At 37.6% G+C, this 27,519-nt stretch overlaps 1 protein-coding gene across 2 annotated transcripts in view; it reads right to left on the bottom strand.

Moving 5' to 3' along the window:
* Nucleotides 1-2,213: 2,213 nt before the first annotated feature.
* The window catches only part of ACTR2 (actin related protein 2), a 34,156-nt gene continuing 8,850 nt past the window's right edge, over nt 2,214-27,519 (bottom strand). Inside the window, exons 3-10 of one of the 2 annotated variants that reach the window (XM_087863464.1) lie at nt 27,420-27,434; nt 23,852-24,067; nt 20,054-20,126; nt 16,500-16,636; nt 14,414-14,563; nt 10,623-10,768; nt 6,713-6,845; nt 2,214-3,104 (exon numbers count right to left, since the gene is read on the bottom strand). In XM_087863464.1, coding sequence (XP_087719590.1) covers nt 2,934-3,104; nt 6,713-6,845; nt 10,623-10,768; nt 14,414-14,563; nt 16,500-16,636; nt 20,054-20,126; nt 23,852-24,067; nt 27,420-27,434 — 1,041 coding nt within the window. In that variant the 3' untranslated portion in view covers nt 2,214-2,933. The remainder of the gene's footprint in view (nt 3,105-6,712; nt 6,846-10,622; nt 10,769-14,413; nt 14,564-16,499; nt 16,637-20,053; nt 20,127-23,851; nt 24,068-27,419; nt 27,435-27,519) is intronic. The other variant, XM_045788121.2, reaches the window with a different exon arrangement.

The raw sequence follows: 27,519 nt of genomic DNA, 5'->3' as shown, positions 1-27,519 counted from the left end.
CAAAGGCAAGTACGAAAGCAAGGAAAGGTCATTTTAGTACAGAGGCACCTTACATATACGTCTGTCTAGCATTCTTAATCCGGCAAAGCCGCCCTAAGTCTTCCAGAAAACAAACTGTTCACTTTAGGGGAAAAAACCCTCTAATAAGGCTGTAGCGGTAATTTACTCTGGTTTCTAGTTTTTGTTTTCCTTACATATTTAAAATCATACTAGAAAAAAAAGAGAGGTTTTTGCTCAAATAATAGAACAACACTGAAACGAACCTCGCGGAACACCACTGAAATGAACCTTGCCTAACAACTAGCAGTGAAGTTGTCAATCCATATTGCATCAGCAAAAATGAAAATATGAACAAAAATAAGAAAATGAAGCTGGAGAGAAAAATAAAGGTAAAACCAAGACAAAATTCAAATTTACTTTCAAAAATCTGATTTTATTTTCTGAATCAAAAAGAAGTGTATTCACGTTAAATGTAGAATGTTTACCTTTCTACTGATCTCTCAAAACACTTTCCAGATATTGTTAACAGTGCTTAGAACTGTGTAAAAAGTCAACATCCAATACCACGTTTTAAAGAAAAAAAGTTTAGATGTAGGACTTATTTTTAAGAAACCTTCTCAAAGGTCAAGGCATTGGTAATTCTAATTTAAAAAGAATTTTAATCATTATTGGAAATTTAAGTGACAATGGTTTTCAAGAGCTAAAAATCAGATCTCTTTTAAAACAGAAAACTAAAATTTTAATTTCTGAGGGACTCCTAACCGGCAACTCCAATTAAACATATTTCCACTACCCCACAAATTACTTAATGTATTATTTTACCTTGGAATAGGAAAATTAGAAAATGGAATTTTAAAATTATATATATATATATATATATATATATATATATATATATATATATATAAATACACCATTTTAACTGTGTTTGTTAGCAGAATGAAATTAAAACCAAATTCTATAGTCAAGGGACAAATGATAAATGCTCTTTTATTGTTCTAGGAGTCCATCCTATTCCTTGTTGTTTTCTGCCCCAATAGATTAAAATAATGACCAAAGGCCAAGAGTTAATCCATTTACCTGAAATGAACAGCTGGTAGGCACTCGTCCTACATGTGTGTCCTTTAACTAGTCCAGGACTCAAAGGCTAGGGGGATTTATAAGAACATGATTTCGGAACACTTTAGAATTCCAAAATGACTGACATGCAAGTCCCTCAAATCTCGCACGTGTTACTCACAGGCTGTTCGTGTGCACGGAAGCATGTCCAGCATGCAGGCAAACTTCTTTTACTTGTTTCAAATTGAGGTAAAACAGACAAAAAATACTTAACATTAACAGAAGCTGCATAATCATATAAATTGATTTTTAAGTTTGCTCACAGAAAAGAGACTCTTTCTAAAGCCAGTAATATCTCCAATTTCAGTTACCTAAAAGTTAAGCTTCTTTGTTTAAAGCCATTATTAGTAAAGAATATTTTGAAATGAAGGAAAACATTTTTTCCCAGAATCTGCATTTTATACTTAGCGTGATACAATTTATTACTTTATTTTTCAAATTTAGAAAGAATTCAAGTCTGAGTACTATTTGATATTTTTTCAGACACACAGCAATACCGATGGGAATCATAAATATGATTTTCTGACAGACGGGAAAGTCTGCTAACATTTACAAAATATCAACAACTCTTCTTTCAAGCATAAAATGACTGAGGCTTACTAGTTATGATTACTTTTTCAGTACAAATACAAATTTAAATCTTGATTTTTTTTTTTTGCCAACATTTTAAGTAGCCAAATTTTATTCCACTTCAGGTTTCAAATTAAAATAATAAAAAAGAAACTAATGAAAATTAACCAACTGGCAACAAGTCCCATATTTCAATGTTATTTTTAACCCAACAATATAACCTACTGCCAGTAATTATTCATCTGTATCTACCTATTTTTATTAAAGAAGCCCTGGTCAGTTATATAAAAGAGAAACTGCAAGAATGGTACTTGGCACTGGATTACCTTAATGCTTCTGGTATAAAAAGAAGCACTCTTAAGCACTTTTTTCATCTGTAATCTGAATTTCCAAAAGCATTTTAAAATTAATAATTTTCCACTGATAGATTCTAGGGAGTCTACTCCCACCTATCATGGTTGATTTAAAAACAAAACAAAACAAATAAATCCCTAAGCCACATGGTAATGGAATATTACACTTGCTTTTTATATCATGGAAGCAGTTCCAGGCAGATTGAAAGTAGAAGAAAACCTGCCAAATCAAAGTACTGTAAATAAATTTCATCTTACATACCTCAGAGCAGAAGAGCTCAAAAATCAAAAAGTTAAAATCAAAAGACCACTCCCTGCCCCCACGCAAAAACCCACCCAAAACACTTTAATTCTGAGCCTAACGTTCCCCTAAAATGTTAATTCCAGAAGCTTTAAGGTACTTCAACTGTGCAGTAACTGTTGAAAGCACCACACCAGAGGAAATGCTGTCAAGGGGTCAGCAGCTGCCCGCCCGTCCCTTACCACCCCCACCCCAGTAATATGTAAAAGCTCCGGTAAAGGTTTTTCATATGCTAATAAAGGCGTACCCCGAGTGTGCCAAGGACTAAAACTAGCAGCGTTAGAGCAGTAAAGTGAAACTAGGAAGCCGACAGGAATGATCTAAATGCCTACTTAGAAGAAACAAAGCAGCAGACGGACCCTTTGCCCTCTCATCGTGTTTGCAGGGAAGTGGTTGAATTAAACAGATTTACCCACATTAACAAAAATTTAACAAAGCTTCCCCGAGACACCAGAATAAAACCTGACCTTTCCAGTCAAAGGGCACAGAGAGGACTCTTCCACGTCCCGGAGTTGAATGAGTTCAGGGATTGGCAATAAAGGAGAAAAGAAAGCACTAGGGGTGTGATGCGGACAAGCTCTGGAGTTAGTTTATCGAACAGTCACGCCAAGTTTCTCCAGCACACGAACACCCTTCTCTTGGTATTCTTGTCGGGTCATCCAGAAGTTGTCTTTGTCTTTCATGATGTCTGCAAGAACGGCGCCACCCAGGAACACCATATGCTTTCTGCGCGGTGGGTCTTCGATGCGGATCTTAAATTTCTAAAAGAGAAAGACAAGATCGTAAGCTGTCACAAGCGCATCACCAGGCTTCTGCTTTATGAAAATGACTTCTTCATATATTCTCCTGTTGAATTCTCGCAACTCCTGTGACGTAAGTAGGATATCATGATTTGGTATCTGAAGTAGAGACATTTTTTTAATTTGCCAAAGCTCACAGAGAGATCATACATCCATCCCCGTGTGCTTAGAACCGTCCTGATTTACACCTGTTGCTCCATCATTATGAACACCCCTTCTCACTCTCAAAATTGTCTTGATCTGAACAATAAATTCCACGATCAGCCTACTGAGAGCCCAAGTACCAGAGTCCTGATTGTGGCAGATTTTCCCATGACTGGGGATGACCACATGAGCAAATCACTTAGCCAGATGTCAAGTCAAGAGTTTGGGTAAGAGGACTTCTTTGGTTTCTTCAGGGTCTAACGCCTCTATGATTGCAGTCCCATGTAAGAGTAAGACTGAAATTCTTTTCTTATAACATGGTCAAATAAACCATGGGGATGCTGGAAAAAATGAACACAGTAACCAAAATTAAAGACAAGTGGGATAAGTTTATACTCTGTAGCCACTATTGTCTAATAAAAGACACACACCTCGATCTGTGTCATCAGTCCACACCTGAAAGAAAAACCTTAAAATGTCATAGTTCAATTTACTGTGTCACAAATCATACAAGACTCAAAGTAACTATTCATTTTAGATTGTCTTCACGTCACATAACTGAACTGCAGGATCAGATATAAACACCAGTTTACTTATATAAAAAAAAATGGGCCTGGCTTTGTTCCAATAAAACTTTATTTACCAAGACAGCCGATAAGATACAGGCCCAGAGTCTGGCTGCCCTGGCTTGGAGCAACCTTAGGGAAACCTGGCCAGCCCCTGAAGAACCGCTGCCCCTGCAGCTCTCAGCTGGCTGCTGTTCCTCTCACGCCACCTGGTTTGCTAACTACCCACTCTTGCTCTCCAGTGCTGCTTCTCCCTCCCGCCTCCCTACAACTCCCAATTGAAACTCATTCTATCAGACCCTTCCATCCACTGCTCCTCTTTGCCAAGTCACCTACAGGAACCCCAGATTATTCCTTTCCGTCCCGGCTCTTACTTTGCACGTGTGTGATCTCCCCAACACTTCCTGGTGTCATCTGTAGTGATGTCGTCCTTCTCTCCCTCTCACACTCATGTGGCACAACACCGACTTGGGGAACCAACTCTCTACTTGGCAGCTGCCCTCAAGCAACTGAACACGACAGGTCTTGGTTTAACTGCATCACTTTCTTCCCTTGAGCCCCTCAGTGTAGCTCGGCAAGCCCATGGCACGTGTCTTCTCTCTTCTACTCTTCAAAACCACCATTTCATACCTCTTCCATCTCATAAACCTTCACCATCTCCTCACTCCCTCCGAGCCTGCTACCGCATCCTTCTACAACCTTCTTTCTTCCTCCCTCCCCCAACAATTCTATTCACCACCCCAGACTTAGGGATCTCTTAAACACAAGTCAGATCCTATCACTTCTCTGCTCAAAACCCTCCCAAGGCTTTCGATTTCACTAGGAATAAAGCTAAACCCTTTGCTGTGGCAAGACCTGCATCCAACCACCTTCCTGACCTCACCACCGAGGCCTCCCCTTTACTCACTCTGCTCCAGCCACACCTGCACACTCCCAACAACCCAGGGCTGCCTTTTTTTTTTTTTTAAGGATTTTATTTATTTATTTGACAAAGGGGGGGGGGGAGTGTGCACAGGAGCAGAGGGAGAGGGAGAAGGAGACTCCCCACTGAGTGGGGAGCCCAACGAGGGGCTCAATCCCAGGACCCCAGGACCATGACCTGAGCCGAAGGCAGAAGGGCAGAAACTTAACTGACTGAGCCACCCAGGTGCCCCAACCCAGGGCTTTTGTACTTGCCTTTCCTGCCTGGAAGATTCTTCCCACAGATGGCTACGTGGCCCACCCGCTCACTCTGCTCAGGCGTCTACTGAGAAGTGATCTCCTCAGAGCCCTTCCGTGACTACATGAAGGAGCAGGCCATGTCCCCAGTCACTGCCACTTCTAGCCCCTCACCTTCACTCTTCTTCATAGCACTTAACTACTGACATATTCATAGAATAAAAGTGGGGACTTGGTTTTTATTTACTACTATTTTGTTTGTTCTAGCACCTAGACAAGGGTTTGGCACCCAGAAGCAGGTCAAGAAATATTTGCTGAATAAGGAAATACGGAGACTAATTTTAAATTATATGTATAACTCAAAAAAATCAAATAAGCAAAGTACTTAGACAACATGGCTCCTTTTGAGTCTTTTAATTTATTTAATGTATGTGAGTCCATACTCAATTTAATTTTCACAATTTATTCACAGATGAAAGATGTGACGTTAGTATCTCTGATATATATAGTCCTCTGTAATCTCATTATCTACAACAGCCAATCAAAGTTGTTGGGACAAAGCTCAGAGAGTAACTCAAATTAAATGACTCCTGGCTGACTGCATAGTATATATAGTGTACTTCGCACACTCCAGTGTTGGTAAAAAAAAAAAAAAAAATCAATGCTGAATAACCATGAACTATTACATACTAGTTTATAAATTACTTTCTATTCTACACATAGACAACCACCAATTAAAGTCTGTTTCAAGAGCTAGGATAGCTGATGGGGATGCAAAATATTTGATAATGTTTTACAATTTGATTACGGAAATAAGACATACGCAAGAAACAGCCAGAAAAATAACCTAGAATCAGAAATATGAGACAGTCCAAGAGTAGCAATGAAGGCTGGTTACATATCCAAAATGTAAGTTAAAAAGAACCCAAAAACCCCAAAGAGGCATTTCTTGTTCCATAGCACAGCAGTCCCCCCTTTTATCCGTGGTTTTGCTTTCTGTGGTTTCAGTTACCATGGTCTGGGAGCAGACGATCCTCCTCCTGACAATCCCTACATCACACGGCCTGCATAACTCATGTCACTTCATCTCATCACGTAGGCATTCTAGCCTCACATCATCACCAGAGTACAGTACAATAAGATATTTTAAGAGAGACCACATTCGTAGAACTTTTATTCCAGTACATTGTTATAACTGTCCTATTTTATTGTTGCTGTTAATCTCTTACTGTGCCTAGTTTATAAATTAAACTTTATCATACGTGTTCTTGTATAGGAAAAACATAGTATACATAGGATTCAGCATTATCTGCAGTTTTAAGCATCCACTGGAGGCCTGCAAACGTATGCCCCACAGAAAAGGGTGGTGGGGAGGGAATACTGGATGGCAGGTCCTTCCCGTGCCCTTAGAAGCACCTCTACTCCAGACTGTCTGTTACAGAAGAACTAGAACATTTGGCCCTGGACCTCATTGCTTCCAGCCACTGAATACAGAGGTGACCAGGCAGCACAACCTTTCTGAAACAGAGCCATTTACTTCTTCATACCTCGAACCATTGACTTCTCCCTAGCTCTTCAAGGCTGCATGTGACTTCATGTTTAGGAAGACTTCTTGCTCCCTCTGGTGGTTGTCAAGATTCACAACCTCCTTTGCAGGGTTTTAAAAGCATGTTAAGAGTTAGATTATTGATTGATACTTACAGAAAGTTTTTCCACATCTCCCTTTAAAACTCGTTCTAAGTAAAGCTGCTTAAGTTCTCGTTCCAGTCGTGATGGCAGCCCAGGGTACATAGTAGATCCTCCAGAAAGCACGATGTGCTTATAGAATTCAGATCTAGAAGGACACAAAAGGTATTCATTTGGGGTTTCAGATGAGAAAGACAGTCTTTCAGAGTTCCTTTTATATCTGTCAGCCTCAAAGGATTGCTGCGAGAATTAAATAAAATTTAACATGGAAATTGTAGGGCTGAATGTTGTTATTAATGCTCTTATTAGATAACAAACCCTCTCTACGTGTAAAATACTTATTATAATTTTAATGAGAATACTTCTAAAGCACATGACATGCTCTCTTGCAAATATAATTGAGCCTTTTTAAAAAAAGATTTTATTTTTTTATTGAGAGAGAGAGAGCGGGGGGCGGGGGCGAGGCAGAAGGAAAGAGACAAGCAGACTCTGCACTGAGCTCGGAGCCGGACAAGGGGCTCAGTCTCATGACCCTGAGATCACGACTTGAGCCGAAATCAGGAGTCAGATGCCCAACTGACTGAGCCACCAAGGAGACCCTGTAATTGAGCATTTTAATAATGACATTTACATTACAAACTCCCACCATTTGGACTGTATCATTACAGTGCTTCCCTGGAGTTTACTATAATTTAACCATTTTCTACTATGATTTCAGTTCTTGCTTTTCAATTTTTCCATTTGCCTTTTGTAGTTTTCCCTTTTGCTCCTTTGCCTTGGGACTAGCTGCTGTTATTTTGGGTGAGACTGACGTGTTTCCTCATTATAGCAGTCCTTTCTTTCTTCCTTAAATACGCTACCGGTTATGATACCAGATAATCAAATCTACAATAACTGCATATGTAGTGAAAGTAATATAACTACGCGAGGGGTCTGAGGAACTCTCCTAGTAAAGCCCAGGAGCTGAGTCACATCTATTTTGGCCTCATTCAAACTGGCTTCCAACGGCTCTGGCTATAATCCCAGCTTATAAAAGAGCGGAGTTTTTATATCTACCTGCAAAAGTATGCACCTGAGTGTAGCATATGCAGGTGAGACATGGCTACACGTGGTACGTACCCACTAGCATTTACATGCACACTTTCAACATGCAGCACACACCGAGTAGAGTTGTGCTACTTCCCAATGCTAGTTCTGTCGTAAGGGCACTGAACTGGCCTCCAATGCTTCGGGAATGCCAAAACTTGAATCACCACCAACAGGCATACACTTTTAAATGCAATTTTACTATTAATGATCATTAAATCAAGGGAGGAAAGCATCTACCTAATCCCTACTATGAGAATTTACTCCCTACTATGAGACGTTTAGATTTTGATCATCTTACATTAAGTTTATAGCTTGTTATAAGCCAACTGCTATTTTTATTACTTTCCATTATTATCCTGCTCCTCAGCCATCCCACAAAAATTAGTTTGGTGGTTATTTAATTCAGGGTTAAACAGACAAGTAAGCCAACACTTGCTTTTTACAAAATGCTTCTGAGTGAATTCCTCAATAACCTGGGTGTACAGGAGGGCTTTTCAACTATGACTCAAACTCCAGATGCAATAAAAGGTTATAAACTTACTTATTAACTACATAAATACAAATTTTTATATAGCCAAAGAACACCATAAGCAAGACACAAATGGAAAACCAGGAGAAGTATCTGCAACAGATATCACAGAGCTATAATACAAAAAGAACTTTTAAAAAACTGAGGGGGAAAATCACAAAAATTTACAGAACAAGCAAAAGCCATGAGCAAATAATTCACTAGAAAAAGATAAAATAGCCCTAAATATAGAAAAATATGTTCAACTTCACTTTTTTAAGATTTTATTTATTTGAGAGAAAGACAGCCAGTGAGAGAGGGAACACAAGCAGGGGGAGTGGGAGAGGAAGAAGCAGGCTCCCCACGGAGGAGCCCAATGTGGGGCTCGATCCCAGAACGCTGGGATCATGCCCTGAGCCGAAGGCAGACGCTTAACAACTGAGCCACCCAGGCGCCCCACTCTTAAGTAAAATACAAATTAAAACTACATTGATTAGCGTTTCACTCACCAGGCTGGCATAAAAGTTAAAAATGGCCAAACTGTGACCAAGCTGTGGGGACACAGGTGCCCTCAACTATTACTGGTGGGAAGAAGGTCCCAACCTCCACAGAGGGGAACTGAGCAGTAACAAAACTACATGCATTTATTTACCCTTTGACCCAACAATTCCCTCTACAAATTTTTTTCAAAATATACATGCCCAACAGTACAAAAATATGGCGTGCACAAGGTTATTAATTGCAGCATTATTTGTCTGAAAAAATATTGGCATCTACCTAAATAACCAAGATTCACTGAATAAACCACGATATGTATACCCTGGAAAAAAGGAGGACAATCCCTAGGAAATGGTACAGGATTGTTTAGGATATATTAAGTGAAAGAAGTGCAAAAAGCATTTATACTGAGCTACCTTTTGTGTAAGAACAAGTAAGAAACACAGAGGATAAACCTGAAACTAATGAGATCATTTACCTACAAGAGGGAGGAGGACCAGGGTGGAGAACAAGGGGCTGGGAGACTAATACTCCAAAGTATGCTTTGTATATGGTAATGTTTTGACTAAATGGTAATGTTTTACCTACCAAATTAAAGATAAGCCAGGACTATCCTATGCCACAAAACAGAATGTGCTCAAAGAGGTAATAGCATGTCAAGGGACACAGAGGTGTGTTTGAAGGGGCTCTCACTGGCCAAATCAGGAACAATCTGAGCATCAAAATAAGTAAAGACAGTAATAAATTATAATCACTAGACAAAATCAAGAGTCCACACTGAAAACAAACAAAAACAAGGAAAAGCACTTCCGTATGCTGGAATGCCAATTAATAAATATAGAAGGAGTGACAGAATTAGAAAATCACCTTTTTGTAGCCACAGTAAAAATGGATTTAGGCAAGAATTATCAATAGATACTAAAAGGGGTGGGGGCAGAGTTTAATGAGGAACAGGAGAGCAACACAGTCTCAAAGTACTTTCCCACAAATTGCTTATAAACTAAGAAAGGAAAAATACAAAAACTAAACAGGAAACTTCATTAAGAGCTTAATCCTAACATCACCAACAAGGAACAAACAGATCTCATCTCTGGACGGGACACCCTCAGAGGGATAATCACTAAGTAGTATTCCAGCCCCAAATGCGTAACCTGAATCTAATCATGAGAAAACATTCAAACTCAAGTTGAGAAAAATTCCCTAAAATAACTGGCTTATACTCGAAAAAGATGTCACTGTCACAAAAGACTAAAGAATTGTAACAGATAAAAGCCAACTGAGACATGACAACTGCATAGACTGTGTGATCCTGGACTTCATCATCTCCTGGGGAAAAGAAAAACTGTATAAAGGACATGACTGGGACAGCATATGAAATCGAAAAATGGATGGCAGGTAACAGAAGACCAGTAACCCATCTCCTGAGCTCAATAACGGCACTGCGGCGCTGTTCGCAGGAAATACAAAGCAAATTTTAAGGAGTAAAGAGGACTTCTGACCCTCCAATGGCTCAAGAAAAAAAAAAAGGGAGGATGACAGAATAAACATGCAGAACGTTAAACTGAGTCGAATGTGAAACAGGTTAAAGAACATACATGAGTTCTCTGTATTTTATTCATGAAAATTCTCCTTACGTTCTGAATTATTAAAGAAGCTGAAGGTGGTTTCTGAGACACAACGATATATATTCAACAGCCAGTGCCACCCTCAACAAATTCTTTTGACTTATCTGTTCACAAACGTGAGTGCGGTAATAGACAACTTGGTCGTTTTAACTATCCATATGCCACCTATTGATAAATAACTTCGAAACCATCATTTATGATGTACCTGGTATCAATGTCAGCTGCCTGGATTGTGTTAAAAAGCAATTCAGCAACACCTACTCCCTCAACATTGATCAAGTGAGGCTGAAATAAAGCTTCTGGTGCTTCAAATCTCTCTCCCCCAACTTTGATAATGCGGCCATCTGGGAGCTAGAAACCAAGAATAACCAGGTATTAGTCAGCAAAACATTAAAAAATTTCCCAGTGTTCTCTAGAACACTAGTACTTTAAACACATCTGTTCAATAACCAAAATCATTATCAGCAACACGCTTCTCCTAAAATAAATTTTTGAAAAAGAAAAAAGGTAAAATAAAACACGTTTAGACAGTTGTTACTATCATGCAGTTTTGTTTTTAAATGCAGAACATGCCATCATGCCCCGCTCCAACACATCAGGAATTTCTCGGAAAAGTCACCAACGCGTGAGTGCGTTACGTTCCACTGCTGCGCGCAGCTAAGCATTAACGAACCAGCGCATCTGGATTCCTGCTGCTGTCAAGGCTGCTCCTCTGCTTAACACAGCTGTGATCTAGTTCACGGATATTTTTACCGTGCGGCACAGGCACATTCAGTTAAAATTTTTAAATAACTTCTTTTACCAAGTAATTACACTGTGAAACTTTACTATTTTGCCATCAAAATACTTTATACCACGTGTAAAACTTCTGTCAAATAATTTAATCTGAAAAATGTTTTATGATCAAAAAGTTTAAGAAAACTTGATCTAGACTACTTTTTTTTAAGACTACTTTTTATTAAGCAGTTCTACTGTATCCTACTTACTAGACCCTATTAAAGTTTTTTTTTTTTTTAAAGATTTTAAGTAATCTCTACACCCAAAATGGGGCTCAAACTCACAACCCCAAGAGCAAGAATCACATACTCTACCGACTGGGCCAGCCAGACTTCCCTCTAGACCCTATTAAATTTTAAATAATGGATAAATACAATTTTAACTTAAGCAAATAAGATTTGTTTTAAGAGAGAGAAAGAACACGTGCGCACATGCACGCATGGGTAGGGGGGCAGGCAGAGGGAGAGGGAGAGAATCTTGACCAGGCTCCACGCCCAGCACACAACCCAACACAGGGCTTCAGGAACAGCTCAATCTCACAGGCATGAGACCTGAGCTGAAGTCAAGAGAGGGTCACTTAACCTACTGAGCCACTCAGGCGCCCCTGAAGCAGATTAAGATTTAAACAACAGGTCAGATATCATTACAACATGACCATGGTACAGAAAACTCTTAAGTCACATCATGTTTATACTTAATTAAATGAGAAACGTTAAGTAAAATCCCTATTTATTTATTTAATCTTTATTTTTTTGAACTAGGCTCTATGCTTAATGTGGGGTTTGAACTCCTGACCCTGAGATTAAGAGTCAGATGCTCCACTGACTAAGCCAGCTAGGCACCCCCCAAAAAACTTTTTTTTTTTTTAAAGCTTTTATTTATTTGAGAGAGAGAGAGAGAGAGTGTGAGTGCACAAGCAGGGGGAGGGGCAGAGGGAGAGGGAGAAGTAGACTCCCCAGTGAGTGGGGAGCCCAATGTGGAGCTTGATTCCATGACCGAGATCATGAGCTGAGCTGAAGGCAGACACTTAACCGACTGAGCCACCCAGGCGCCCCTCCCTTTCTTAAAACCACCTCACAACTCATTGGATTGACCTAAATTATAAGCATGACTATGTATGCTGGCATTTGACCCATTTCCATAGGAGATACCAGAATTAGTTTTACATTAACATTTCTAACAGTATATTTGTAACAATATGATTACTGTAATTGTATTTGGATTCTAAAAATGACTTTCCAGTATCACAAAGTACCACAAAGCAAGTTTTTTTTAAAAAACATTTTCTCCATGTTTACAGATCCATGCAAAGCAATCACATCCTTCAAAACCTCCACAACTGTCTTTTAATAAATTGTATCAAGTTAAAAACAAAAAACACCCAAAAAACAAAAAAAACCCCAAGGATGCTGATTCAAACATTTACCCTTAAAAAAATAAAAACCCATCAGGTGAGTTTAGAAACCACATGAAATCACCCAAGATATCTGGAAAAACTTTACACAGTACAGTTATTGGCAAAACCTCTGTAGCTCATACTTAGCCTCTCTGATGGTGTGGTTTTCTTTCCATACTCTGGCTGCTGGTCAGCATGGGGCCACCCGGCCTAGAAGCTACCCACCTCTAGACCCTATCTGTTAAGACTGTAGGATTCTCTTTTTTTTTTTTTGCGCCAAATCTTATCCTATCCCTTGTCAGCCCTTATCCCTCTTCATTTACTCATCAGTTTCATCAGCCTGCTGTTTTTTATTTGTTGTGCAGCTGACGCTGTAACAATGTGGGTTTGAACTGCACGGGTCCACTGACACATGGATTTTTTTTGACAAATACAGTAGAGTACTGTAAATGTATTTTCTCTTTCTTATGATTTTCTTAGTAACATTTTCTTTTCTTCCTACCCTACTTTATTGTAAGAACATGGTATAAAATACATATAACATACAAAATATGTGTTAGTTAACTGTTTATGTTATTGGCAAGGCAATAAAGGGAGGCTATTAGTAGTTAAGTTTTGAGGGAGTCAAAAGTTATACACTGTATAGGGGGTCAGCGCCCCAAGGGTCAACTATATATATTTTTGTAAGCCACCTCAAATTCTTTGAGAAAGGAGAGGAGGAATTAAATAAAACATTTCTTACGTTTCTTAGTTCCCTCATCTTTTGTCTCATGCCATTTTCTTACAAATAAGTCAAGTGGATGAAAAATTATAAATCTAGAAGGAACTGTGAAAAAAGCTTCAGAAAAGAATCCCCTGGGCAAATCCGGAGACTATTTGGATCAGTACTGCTTAAAAATAAAACAATATAATCTATAAAAATTAACAGTTAATTTTTAAATGACTATTTCATACATATTTGTGATATGTAGAGCTTACATGAATCAAATGGTTTAAGAATACTTGCTTTTATTGCCTATTACTTGATTTCATTTTAGTAATGACTAGATCAAAGATGAGATATGGAAGTACTTTATACCCAGATGAATATAACAGACTTAAGATAACAATACGTTAAAAATTCAAGTAGAATCAACTCTCCTGGTGTAACCTATAACTGGGTTCTCAGCCTTACTAGTTACACTTTCAAGTTAACGTTTGTTTTGAACGTCTCATTAAGGAAATACAAAGTCAGGAAAAGACTGCCACCTATTGAATTATTGGAGGAATACCACAGGAGGAGCACTGCCAAAGTGTGCTCCGTAGAACATGAGTCTCATGAAATGCTGGACACCTGCAGTCTAATGAGGTTGAGAAACAGGCAGTTTACCATATTCTCACAGGCATATACATATTAGCACATCAAAGGTTCTGAGAAGTTCTGAAAGTAAAGTGAAACTGACTCCCAAACTTACTGGATGGTGTAAACTCCACTTTAATTTTTGTGAAATTACTTAATAACATCTCAGGGAAATAACATTCTGTAAAACACATGTTGAAAATGCTATTTCAGATATCAGAATCTCAAAATAACATCTCTTATCTAATTATATCCTAAGGTAGAAGAGCAATTTATGATTCTTGCCTTATTTCACATTATGTGGGGTCCTAAAATAACTAAATCAAAGAATCTTATTGTAGAAAGACATTAAAGGTCACACATACACAAACTCTAACAACTCAAAACAAAAATACTGATTCTAAGAAAAACTACTGAAGCACACACCAATAATCATGGCGCTCCACTTGAAAGCCACGTTATATTAAATACTGGAAATACTTACTGTGTAAGATTCAACTAATACTGTGGTTTCTAAGGCCAGCTTCTGCTCTTGCTCAATATTATACCCCACATAGCACAATTTTTCTTTAATCATGCGAACTGTTTCAAAGTCAGCAGAATGGTTGAAGGCATATCCTCGCAAAAGCAGCAGCTGGTACAAAAAAACAGCAGTAAATTCACAATTAATCTGAATGAGTTCAACTCTGGCAAACTATCATTGTTCACTAAATAGCTCACGTCGATAACAAACGAAATGGACAGTGGATCCTTAGGTCTTACTGGATATTTCAGATATGGGAATAGTACTTTGCATAATTATGGATTTATATTTCAGTTTCATAGAGAGTGAACGAATTAAGAGTTTATGAATAATAAATGGGCAAAACAAGCTTAAAAAACCAAGCTAGTTTTAAAAAATTAGTTCGCTAATGTTTAGGCAGTTTTGATAAATAATCAAAATAAATATTTTGATAAATAATATTTTAGTACTGGACTCCTACAATCTGCCATTTGCTCAGTCAATGCCATATTCATGAAATATCCCCAGGTCTTACAAAGTTTTATCCCTAACTTCTTCTTCTTTTTTTTTTTTTAAAGATTTTATTTATTTATTTATTTGACAGAGAGAGAGAGAGACAGCCAGTGAAAGAGGGAACACAGGCAGGGGAAGTGGGAGAGGAAGAAGCAGGCTCCCAGCAGAGGAGTCTGATGTGGGGCTCGATCCCAGGACTCCAGGATCACGCCCTGAGCCGAAGGCAGATGCTTAACGACTGAGCCACCCAGGCACCCCTTATCCCTAACTTCTAGTATTATGTCTGACACATAGTAGATGGGCAAGAGCAACTGTCAGTCAAATAAATGATGAGAACTCAAGTTAACAGAAAAAAATTCAAATGAAGAGAATTCAAGTTAACAGGGAAAAAAAACCCCATAATATGCATCATGAACAAACTGGACTTTTTACATAAAAACCTTAAAAATTAATCCCCTAATCTTTGTGAGAAAACCCTCGGACATTCCTCAGAGAGAATTTTGGCCTGGAATGAGAGTATTATAGTTCTCATTAGCTTGATCTCATTATTACTCTAAATGAGACGAAAGGAAGCCGATGTCAAGATAGACTTATACAACCCATTTTGCTGCACAGACATCACCCTAGAATAGTTTCTCAACAGTAGCACCAATGATATTGTGGGCCTTAACAATTCTTTGTCATGGGGGCTGCCCCGTTCATTGTAGGATGTTTGGTAGCATTCCTGCACAGCTGCAACAACCAGAACATGTCTCCAGACATTGCAGAATGTCCCGGGGGGGAGGAGGGCAGCATCACCCCTGGTTGAGAGCCACTGACCTGGAGAGAATAGATTAACTACACATTTTTTTTCAACATTAAAACAGATTCTAAGACCTCTAAATAACAGCCTTATATACTTTCTCCAGCAACATTTTAAAGAAAATTATAACTAATGATAGTCAGAAGTAAACCTTAATATATAGTAAACACTTAAAACTGGATATATTCCATGGACACTACTAAATATTGAAGTCTGGTACAACTGGGTCCTGTTTGTTTTTTTAAAAGATTTATTTGAGAGACAGAGAGAGAGAGAGAGGGCACGCATGCACGAGTTGAGGGGGGTAGGGGGTGGGGAGTGGGGGCAGAGGAAGAAGCAGACTTCCTGCTGAGGGGGGAGCCTAACGGAGGGCTTGATCCCAGAACCCTGAGATCTTGACCAGAGCCCAAGGCAGATGCTTAATCGACTGAGCCACCCAGGCGCCCCGCAAAGAAAGGTTTTATGGCAGAAAAGGCTGCCTCTATTATTCAAGAAGTTTTAAGGTCTCTTCTCACTGCCAAGTGCTCAGGAATAGCAAACATAATTCTATAATGACGTTTTCTATTCTCATTACTCTATAGAGAGCATGTGCATAAATCTTACCCGGATTTTGACATGAATAATGGGGTAAATGGGCCATTGCCCTAGTGGTACAGAAGATCTGCTATGATCCTGAGAGGATATATTCAAATATGTTAAGTTAGTAAATATAAACTACAAAAGCTAATTTCTATGATACCTTCTTTTGCTTACCTTGATAAGATATCTGGTAATATCCCTTCCAGCAATATCCAGTCTCCTGGTAAGGTGAGGGAGAGAAAAGCCTTCATACACTGGACAAATGTGAGTTACACCATCTCCAGAGTCCACCACTACTCCAGTCAATAAACCTGTGTGAGAACCATGAGGTTTTAAATAAAAGGCCAAATCAGAAAAATCAGAGCCAGCAAATTTCAAAACTTAGTACAGAAGCCAAACTAGAAACTTCACCAACCAGAACAGTCTAGAAGCCAGTATTTCTTTATTATTTGTTACTTTGCAGTTTACTTCTAACATCTAGACACTAAAGTGAGTGTTCTCACACATGTCTCTTGTGAGACTTTTAGTCTAACTGTGTGCTATATCCCAGGATATGAGAAGAAACAGATTCTAAGACCTAGGACTAAAAAACGCAACATGTTCTTAAGGCTTAGTACAATTCTTTATTTTTCTTTCCAATTTAATCTTGATCCCTAAATTCCCTTGAAGTGAATTTCTTTTTTTTCTTCCTTTTTTTTTTTTTTTTAAAGATTTATTTATTCGACAGAGATAGAGACAGCCAGCGAGAGAGGGAACACAAGCAGGGGGAGTGGGAGAGGAAGAAGCAGGCTCACAGTGGAGGAGCCTGATGTGGGGCTCGATCCCAGAACGCTGGGATCACACCCTGAGCCGAAGGCAGATGCTTAACGACTGAGCCACCCAGGAGCCCCTGAAGTGAATTTTTCTAAAGCATGAATGGTAACTTTTAGGAAAACCACTGTGAGAGATAAATACTATACTAGTTGACAGTGAACCTGTTGAAATAATGTACTTATTATTTTTGTCATACAATATATTCAAAACTGTGTTTTGGAAAAATTCCTATTGATACTAGATAGCTGGAAATTTGAGAACAATTAATCTTGGCTAGCAAAGGATCACTTCAATTATTCACCAGAAACCAGAAAGACAATGTCAGTTAAACGTTATAATAAAAGAACAGCAAAGAAGCTGGCTTCTTTCCCATAGATACTATTTAAAGTACAAATGACTGCAAAAGTTGCCTTCTGCACTAAGGTTAATTCAGGAAAAACGAAAAACTTTTTCTAACTCGAATTTTCTAATAGTTAATAATCTAATAATGTTTTAACCAAAAAATTTTTTTAACCTTATATAATATGCAATGTCTGAACTTTCTTAACCGTTAATCATTTTCACATCCCTGAATAGGCTCTCTCCCTTTCTTAATACAAACTTGAATGCACTACTAATATTTAATCATAATGATTTATCTTTGATACATTTATTCAATCTACCTCCTTTTGAAGCTGATATGTCTTTCCTTGATTGATGGTGTATATAAATCTTCATAAAAAGCTTCATAAAAATCATCTACTGCCTTTTAATGCTGTATTCCTTTCAACAAGAAACACTTTATTGCAAAAAAAGAGGAATCCACATCATTAATTCAAAAACACTCCCAGTAATATCAATGAAAGCAGGGATTTACATTTTATTTTCCAAACAGACCTTCCCATCCAACTGCAGCTTATTTTCTCCCACTCCCACCAGGTTACAGACTAGCCTTTCCCTGTACACATTTGACTCATTTCCAGCACCGTACCATTTTGTCACTGGAGTATCCATTCTTTTCACTTCGATTCCTGTGGATTCTTTAAGGTTCAATAGAGTTCATATCTTTTCATTTACACCTTTCCTGACAACTCTAACCTCCAGATTCCCTAACTCCTGTTTGTAGCATGCAGTCAAACATAGCTTCCTAACTCACCGCGTCACTTCTCTTATTCACAACCCTTCCACGGCTCCGAATGCTTCCTCCTACCTTTGTTTAACTGGTAGCACTAACCACCTTGTTTAGAAGGAGAATGTTACTGTGGCTCACAGTTCTTTTGATCATTACTGGACTATCATTTCTCAAAATCAAGGATTCAACAGTTAACAAATGACTAAATATCAGGAATTAAAAGAGGGTATCTTCCACTGGATGGAAATAAATGTATGAATACTGCTAGAAAAATCCATTGTCAGTTTTATTCAAATATGATTTAATCAAAAATTCACTTCAACAGAACTGCCTATCCTCACCACCTAAACGAAACTATTATCACTAGTTTCAAAGCTTAGATTCAAAATTTTAGTATCTATTTTTTCCAAAATATTTTCTAAAATAATTTCTAAAATTTATTTTTCTAAAAATGAAATAAAATTATATCGGTGCAGGCAAACACTCCTTGTAAAGTAACGAGTGATTTTAAATTCCTTCTTCAAAGGAAAATTGTTCACAGCTAGAATGCAATCACCTTAAGGTGGAGAAGACCACGTCCAGCTTACTCACCGCCACATCCTCTGCACTAAACAGTGCAAGGTACATTCTACCTGGTGAATGAACAAAAGCTTCTTTGGCAATTTCATTCCCCCAAGTATTTTCTAAGTATCTGTATGTAGTACTGAAGACAGTTTAATGAGCCAATGTGTATTCTTACAAGGTGATTTTTACTAATCTGTGTTTAGAATTAGATGGGTCACACAGTATTAAAGTGAGTTTTCTAAGTACTATGTCATACTCATAGCTAACTACTAAGGCTGAAGACTTAGCTCAAGTGTCACCTCCTTCAGAAACCTTCTCTGCCATGCCGAGTCAAAATTATCAGTTTCTATATCTTTTTCCCTATTAGACTCTAAGTTCTTTGAGGGCCCCTTCATATTTCAAGTGCCTAACAGGCTGTGTGGCACATATCTGACAGCCCCATAAATTCTCTTAATAAGAACATCAGAATATAAAGAACTCTCCCCACATGGCCAATTTTTATTTTCAATAGAAAGGGAGGCCCTTATTAATGGCAACACAAGAAAACATAAAAGTTAGGAAGGCACTTCCAAATGTCTACCTTCTCCCCTCCTATGTATACAACAAGCATGATTTTATACTAACTTTTTTGGATCTCTATGTTTTGTTTTGTTTTTTAACTGCCAATTCTTTTTTTTTTTTTTCCAAGATTTTATTTATTTGAGAGAGAGTGAGCGAGAGAGAGAGAGCACAAGCAGGGGGAGCGGTAGGCAGAGGGAGAAGCGGACTCCCCGCTGAGCAGGGAGCCCGATGCAGGACTCAATCCCAGGACCTTGGGATCATGACCAAAGACAGATGCTTAACCGACTGAGCCACCCAGGTGCCCCAAATCTGACAATTCTAAGGACAAATTTCATGTTCATTCTTCACTGCATAAGAAACTTTTACTTTAAAATAGCCTAAAAGAGGAAACCTCCTACTCTTTATAAAATTGAGTTCTCTTTTACCTTAAGTCCTTCATTGCTTAATGAAGGAAAAAAAACATATGTGATATTTTATTTGACAAATTTTAGAAATTATGAAGATATTTGAATATTTGAAGATATTTAAATAAATATTGAATATTTGAAGATATTTAAATAAATATAGAAATACTGTGCTTTTCTGGGATTTACAACTTATTGAAAAATCAAATTCCTCTGACATAAAATGCACTTAATGGCTGCTGAATTGATTATTCTAAAAGTTAAGTTTCACCTACCTTGAGCATACAAAGTCAGAACTGCCTGGATAGCAACATACACGCCAGAAAACTGGTAAGTTTCAAACATTACCTGAAAATGCAAAAGGAAAGAAAGAAATGCTGGTATTTAGAAGTTACATAGTAAATATTTTTATGCTTTCCTGATGGTCACAGAGTAGATTAGTTGCCAAAATAGAATCAAAGGGGACCTAAAAGGGTCCTCCATTCTCCTCAGCTGTCACAGAGCTCTAATGTGGGGAACAGATTTTTGGATACATACTGAATCCTTGAGTATTTCCTAAGTGCAACAAAGCAAAGATTTTTGAGTGTTTTAGTTAATGGCTAATTAGAGTGGAAGAAAGATTTCTGCATTTGAACAAGCCTTTCTTAATGATGTCCCCTAATGAAAGTATCTTTTAATTCCAGAACAAACTACAGAAATTGCTTAACTGCTGACCCCTCTCCCCCATCCCTCTGCCGCCCTAACTTGGGCCAAGACTGGAGTTCTACCTCCAACAGTTAAAAAAAAGAAAAGAGAAGAGAAGAGAAGAGAAGAGAAGAGAAGAGAAGAGAAGAGAGTAGTAAAACACAGGGCAGGAAGACAAAAATACATGCAGTAATTCCTGAATGCTGGCAGATATAGAAACTGCCTAGCTGTTAAGCCCACCCTTCCAGCTTGAGCCCTTGCTTCGGTGCCACTCTCAGCTGAGCTACACTAAAGGGAGGAATCTCCTTGTGCCCTCTCAGGTCACAGCCATGCTCATTCTCTGTAGTCCAGGTGGGCTGGGAACATCCTGTAGGACTTCTTCTGTCATCTACAGTGAGCACTCCTTGATTGGCAGGGCTGACTACCACTCTGTAAATCTAGATACCTAGAAATTTTATAACTGACCACAATGAGAATTACATAGAATTTAAATGTTATTACTCTGAAACACATATTCATCAATTAAGCAACTAGATCCTCTAACCAGATATTCTAATCTAGCCAGTACTCATCAATTAAGCAACTAGATATCCTTTTTTTTTTTTAATGATTTTTTATTATATTATGTTAGTCACCATACAGTACATCCCCGGTTTCCGATGTAAGGCTCGATGATTCATTAAGCAACTAGCTATTCTAACCAGTATTCTATTCCATCATCCTTTATTCCCCCTCCACAGGGGAGAAAACGGAAGAGTGAAGCTGTATTTGCATTTGTCATCTTGAAAGTCCATTAGAATTTGTTTTTATTTGTAAGATAATTAGAAAGTATTTGTAGTCCTAAATCAACTTTCTGGATTATCAGTCACAGCCAAATTTGTACCCAGAAGAAAAAAAGAGCATTAAAAGAAGGTGAGACTTTATAGCACAGTAAAACCAATTCTTGTCACTCTAGCAGATTAAAAAAAAAAAAATGTCCTAGTCAAACAGCTAGCTAGTGGAAGAGGCATCCAGGTATAACGTCAGCTCCCTGACTTTTCACCTGAGGGGAAACTTGGTTTTCATTCTGACATTGTGCTGCTTTCCTAAAGAGGTTTCCATGTGTAGGAGGAACCTTTTGGTTTAATGCAAAAGTACCTCTTACTCTGATTTTACAAGGCACTGTTAAAAATAAATACCAATTACAAATGACTACTTATCTATCACAAAGTATTAGTAGTTATAAATCATTTAGAAAGAATAAATTGCAACTGAAATATGAACTAATATAATAACGGCCATCTTTCACAGTTCTAGGGGTGCTCAGGAGGGGGAAATGATATAAGCCATAAGGAATTACATGGATTTTGTAACTAAAACCAGGATCTTAAATTTTTAGAACACTTAATATAAAACTTAAGTTTTAATCCAGAGTTTAAAAATATTGTCTAGCAACACTCTCTTCTAAAATCCTTCCAAAAGTTCCATCAACACCTAAATATGGTCATAGAGTAAAACAGAATATTTACATTAAGTAATATCTGCAAAGCTACTAAGACAGAAACAATTATTTTAAGTTTTTACCTCAAATATAACAAAAGACAAAGACATACAGTTCCTATCTCATATAAAACAAAATATAATGAAAGACAACCTTGAAAAGTGACTTATCTAAACTATGAAGAATGCAGGCTGCTTGCTCTCCGTACCTGCTTCCCCCAGAGCCCTTCAGTCTCCTCCTGGTAACTCCCACCTCCCTCATCTTTAGCCTTCTCACCACCGTCTGCTCCCACTTCCTTGGTGAACCGATTATCTATATCCTGATGACTCCCAAGTTTCTATCTCCAGCCTTAGACTTTTCTCCTGAACTTGATCTTTTTACAGGTTTCCCGGCTATCCGAAAGTAGAGCATTCCTATAAAACCCTAGGTAAAGCTGAAACGTAAATCAGAGAAGCAATTACCATTAGTTTATATGGAAAACTGAGTGTTCCCAATTCCCAAAAATAACCTCTCTTAGGCTTTTCTGATACCTTAGGACACATCTTGTTAAGGGATGCACAAAGTAAAACGAGATAAAGCACAGATGCTCATAGACACACAGTTCAAAGCTACGGCCCCTTGATGCCGAGTGTAGTTCCAGGGTATGAGTCTGGCGGGGCCACTCTCGCTGCTCTGGGTGCGCACTGCCTCTAACAGCTCTCTGCAAAACAAATGCTGAATGCAATTTTCGCTTTTCCCCCTCTTTCATGTAAGTGGAAATCCTCTTCGGACTTCTTTCAGTTAGTGAAAACAGGTACTAACATAGGTCTTTGGTAAAAGTCAAGTGGCATAACATGAACTTTCGAAAAGTGGGAGATACCTCTATCACTCTGACATTTTTGACTGAGGTCTAATGAGGGCCTACCATGTCCAAAACTGAACTGATCCATTCCCCTCAAATCCTGCTCTACTGATCTCAGTCTATTCCCATCTCAGTTGATGGTAATGTCACCCTTCAGGTACCCAAGCCCAAACCTTTGGAGTCATCCCTGACTCTCCCCTCTATTACCCATATTTAATGCATCAGAAAATGCTTTGGCCCTACCTTCAAAACAGATTCACGGTCTCGCCACTTCTCTTTATTTCTGCTGCTATTACCCCTAATCCTAACCATCATTATCTTCTGCCTAAATAACTGAAAGTCTTCGAACTGGCCTCTCTTCCACCCTTGCCTCCTCATGGTCTACTCACAACACAGCAGCCACAGACACTGAAACCGGAGCGCGCTCCTTCTGTGTGCCAGCGCTTCATTTCACTCAGAGTAGAGTAACGCTCTTTAAGGGCCTGCGAGGCCCGAGATGATCTGGCCCTGTTATTTCTCTGACCTCATCCCTTGCTGCTCTCCCATACTGGCTTCCTTGCTGACTCTGTAGCACACCAGGCTTGTTCCCATTTTAAGATTTTCACACTGGCTAGCTACTTCCTTTGTCTGGAATGCTTTTCCCCCACATAGCCTGGCCGATTCCCTTCTGCTTTGTTTAAACATCACCTTCTCTGGGAAGCCTACACTCACACCCTATGAAAAATGTAACCTCCCCACCCCCCTTAACCTGCTCTTTCCCCCTTCTTTAGCATCTATTATCTTCTAACAAACCATTCAATTAACTCACTTTTTGGGTGGTGGGGGTGGGGTAGGGTGGAGGGGTGGGTGTCACCTGCCAGAACATAAGTTCCCTGGCAGCAGGACTTGATTTTGTTTACTGATATTTCCTACTTAGAAATAATGACTAGTTAGGTGCTCAATAAATAGGATCTGGGGGGAAACAATGCTTTTCATTCCCTTTATCCTCAACAACGATGAAAGAAAGAACATTTGCTATACCGTCACATCACAGAAACACATTCATACACATCGCATTTAAAAACTTACCTCTACAATCTTCTCTCTGTTTTTGGTTGGGTTCATGGGAGGTTCTGTGAGTAAGATTTTACAGTTTCTGGTATCTATGTTAAGTTTCTCTGGTCCAAATGTATAATCCCACAGGTGTTTCATGTCATCCCAATTTCGTACTATGCCATTTTCCATAGGGTAGTTAACTTCTAACATTGAGCGTAATTCACTTGCCTCATCACCGACCATAAGATCCTAGAAAATTATAATATCAAGGCTTTAGAACAAATTCTTGCATAAAATATCTTCAGAAAATTACATTCCCATACTTTGGAAAACTTGGGAATAATTTAATTTTAATTTTTCTGGCACTTTCAGATAAAGTTCCTCATTCCACAAGTTTAAAAAATCTTTTCTGTCAAGAACAATGCCTTGGAAAGTTTAATCATGGATAATAAATTTTTACGTACAACGTGGTTTAAGTCAATAAATGGACCTTACCTTTAATACATATGTTTCCAAAAGAAGAGCATTAGCACAAATAAACCCCACATTTTCATATTTTGGAGGGTTTTGTATGAGGTTTCATCTGTTTCTTTTGCTCAAATGTTCAAAAAATAAGGCCTGTGATATGTGAAATAGCACATCAGGGAAAAAAAACTTGTAGAAAAATGCTCAATGCATGCAGCACAGTTCTTTGTACTAAATATCGAAATGGTAAGTGTAAATGATACATTTTAATGTACTACAAAGCAAATGAAAGAAGTTAAAAATTAAATGATTCTTTATTATATTGTAATAATGCAGATATGCACCACATAACTTGCAAATTTCACAAATTTCTACCTGTACATGCCTCAGAATTGAAATTAAGTTGATCAATGGAAATTTGTAGAGATACCAAAAATTAAGACACAGGGAAACAATTTTTAAAAATCAGCTCATGAGCAACATTTCCAACCTTAAAGTGTAATACTGGAAAGCTATGCTAGCGCACAAGAAGCAGAGTACTCACAAGTCTTGTCTCCAAGGAGGGCATACTTAAAATGACCCACATTTGAAAAGTCAAATTGTGTATGTATAATAAAGGCTAATGATGTCACAGAATTTAAACTTCTTTTAAAAATCAGCTAGTCAAGTTATTAAATAATCCTGATTTCTACATATAAATTCAACTTAAAAAAGCGATCAGAAATAGCTGTTTGCTACAATACCATAAGTTTAAAACATGAGGAAATGAAAAGAAACATTAAAATTAACATAAAATGTCTCAAAATAAGGCTTAAATATCCATGAGTTTAGAACTTTTAAAAATAACAATTTAAAAAAAGATCAGAGGTAAACCAGGGTGAGGGCTCAAAAAAAGATTTCTGGAAAATCCACTGAGAGCAACAACAAAAAGGAAAAACAAAGTTAAAGCAGATGCTAGAAATGTTCACTAAAACTTCTCTGTTGCAACTAATTTCTTATAAAGTTAATATACCATAACTTAAACACTCAAATTTCTTAAATATTAACTGTTTAAAATCACCTGATAGGAAAATGGAAAATTAAAAATCTGCATCTGTGAATTCTAGTCAATGACATGCATATGTTGAATTACTTTAGGAGAAGTACATTGATACTCTGAAATACATCAAAAAAGAGATAGACTAATGGGGGGATGAATAAATAAATATGAGATATGTCCGTAGAGTAAATATTAATGTCAGAATCTACGTGATGGGTATAAAGGTTTCACTGTAAAATTCGTTCAACTTTGCTATACGTTCTAAACATTTAAAAAATGTTGGGGGAATCTACACCTACAAGAACACACATTACTTTTAACCATTAACAAATATAATACACAATTTTGTTACTTACTTTCCTCTAGAATGTATCATTCTATGTGTTGTACAAAGTTAATAAATTAGATAATTAGATGGCTTACATAATGAATATACATTCACATCTATAGTTCATCAAATTTAGTCTGATCTGATTTCATCAGAATATTTACTTTTATTTCCATGCAAGAACAGGGATTTACATGTCTGACCCAATACCAATTCAAAATAAAAGCCTCATCTATCCTACTTCTAGAGCATACACACTGTAAAGGATAAACTGAAATAAACATCTGGCATTGAATATTTTATCCCTCTGAACAAAGAAGAGGGACAGTTAAAATGGAAAAAAGGTATTAACCTATGAAATTAGTGCAAATATTCTCAAGTAGCTCAAGCACCTAATTCAAAAATTTATCTGTATCTAAAATTTTAATTTAAAAAATCATAAAACATATAATCTCCCCTAGAACATTTCAACTTCCAAAAACTACAAATGCCAAGAGCTTTATGTAACTCGTCCTCATACCTGAGAACCTTAGATTCTGACCACCCACCTCATCCCTGGACTTTAAGCCTAAACTACCACCTGTTACCTGAAAGAATGAGAAATCACAGTAACTGTCTGAGATGTTGTTTCAAAGGCATTATCTTTTATGAAAAGCAGGCAGTGTAGATTATATTTGCCAAGAATTACTCTGAACAGTGTCACCTCAAATTGGAAAAGAGAGTGAACACACTTTAAAACCATAATTAAATCCCTAAGAAGGAAATTCCATAAAAAAAGTTTGTTAATAAAGCCTACACTGTTCTCTACAAGTATACACTTAATCTCCTTAAGATTTTAAGACTAATGCATGATCTTTTATTTAGTATAAATATAGGAATTTCCACATTTAAATGTTTTCATTTACCCAAAAGAAAACCCCACAAAGATACTGTTACTAGTTAAAATATAAATAGAAATGCCTGATCTTTGTCAAAACTGCTTACAAATAATATCAAAAACACACAAACCTGAAAATACCTACTAATGAAGCACTTAAGGACTATCACAGAAAAATATAAAGAAGAGTGAATTGTTTGGATGTGCCCAGCTTCTAGTTCAAAAGAAAAAGGGGCCACACAATGGTATTTATTTAGGGGGAAGATCTGTTGTTTATGGAAAAGTCTTGTAAGACTTTCACATTTTTCTTATTTATCCTCGGATAATGTAAAAATCTGCTCATCAATAAAAATGGTATAGGAAACAAGTCAATCTCTTTTCTTCCCTTTTTACTATCTACAGGCATTGGCATATTAAAGTTTTACTCAGTTTATTACACATTTGCTACCCAACTGGATGCAAATACATACAGACTATGATAGGTAATGTTCAATTTAACATTGATCAATAAAATAGATTTATCCAAAGGTAACGACTTCACCCCAATTCTCTGGATCACACATATTCTAAATAAAGCTACTTGGTTTCTAATATTACGCACACCACATTCCATTTTAATTATAACATTCATCTATAAGAAACACAAGGAAAACAATTCAAAACTATGTTAGTAATTAGTTCTGGTTTGGTCCATTGTATGCAATCAGGAAAGTAGAGGAATTCATTAGTTGCTACCAAATTGAAGCAATGAAAAAGGTTAAAATCAAAGTACTTAAAATTAAAATATGGAATTACCCCCCTCCCCAATACTACAGGGACACAAAACAACAACTACTGTCCCATCAAGCAAAAGTGGAAAACAAACAGAGAGCATGTGTGTAACCTCACTTACCATCTTTTTGTTATTCTACTTCAACAGGTCAAGAAAGGTGAAGAGAGAGAAGGTAGAAGTAAGAGTCAGAAAAGGCCTAAATAAAATCCTCACTGAAATT

This window comes from Ursus americanus, chromosome 7, assembly GCF_024610735.1.
Source record: "Ursus americanus isolate L20-20 chromosome 7, mUrsAme1.1.p, whole genome shotgun sequence".
Classification (NCBI taxonomy): Eukaryota; Metazoa; Chordata; class Mammalia; order Carnivora; family Ursidae; genus Ursus; species Ursus americanus.
The sequence above is the reverse complement of the archived record's forward strand: the minus strand, read 5'-3'. Positions and strand labels throughout refer to the sequence as shown.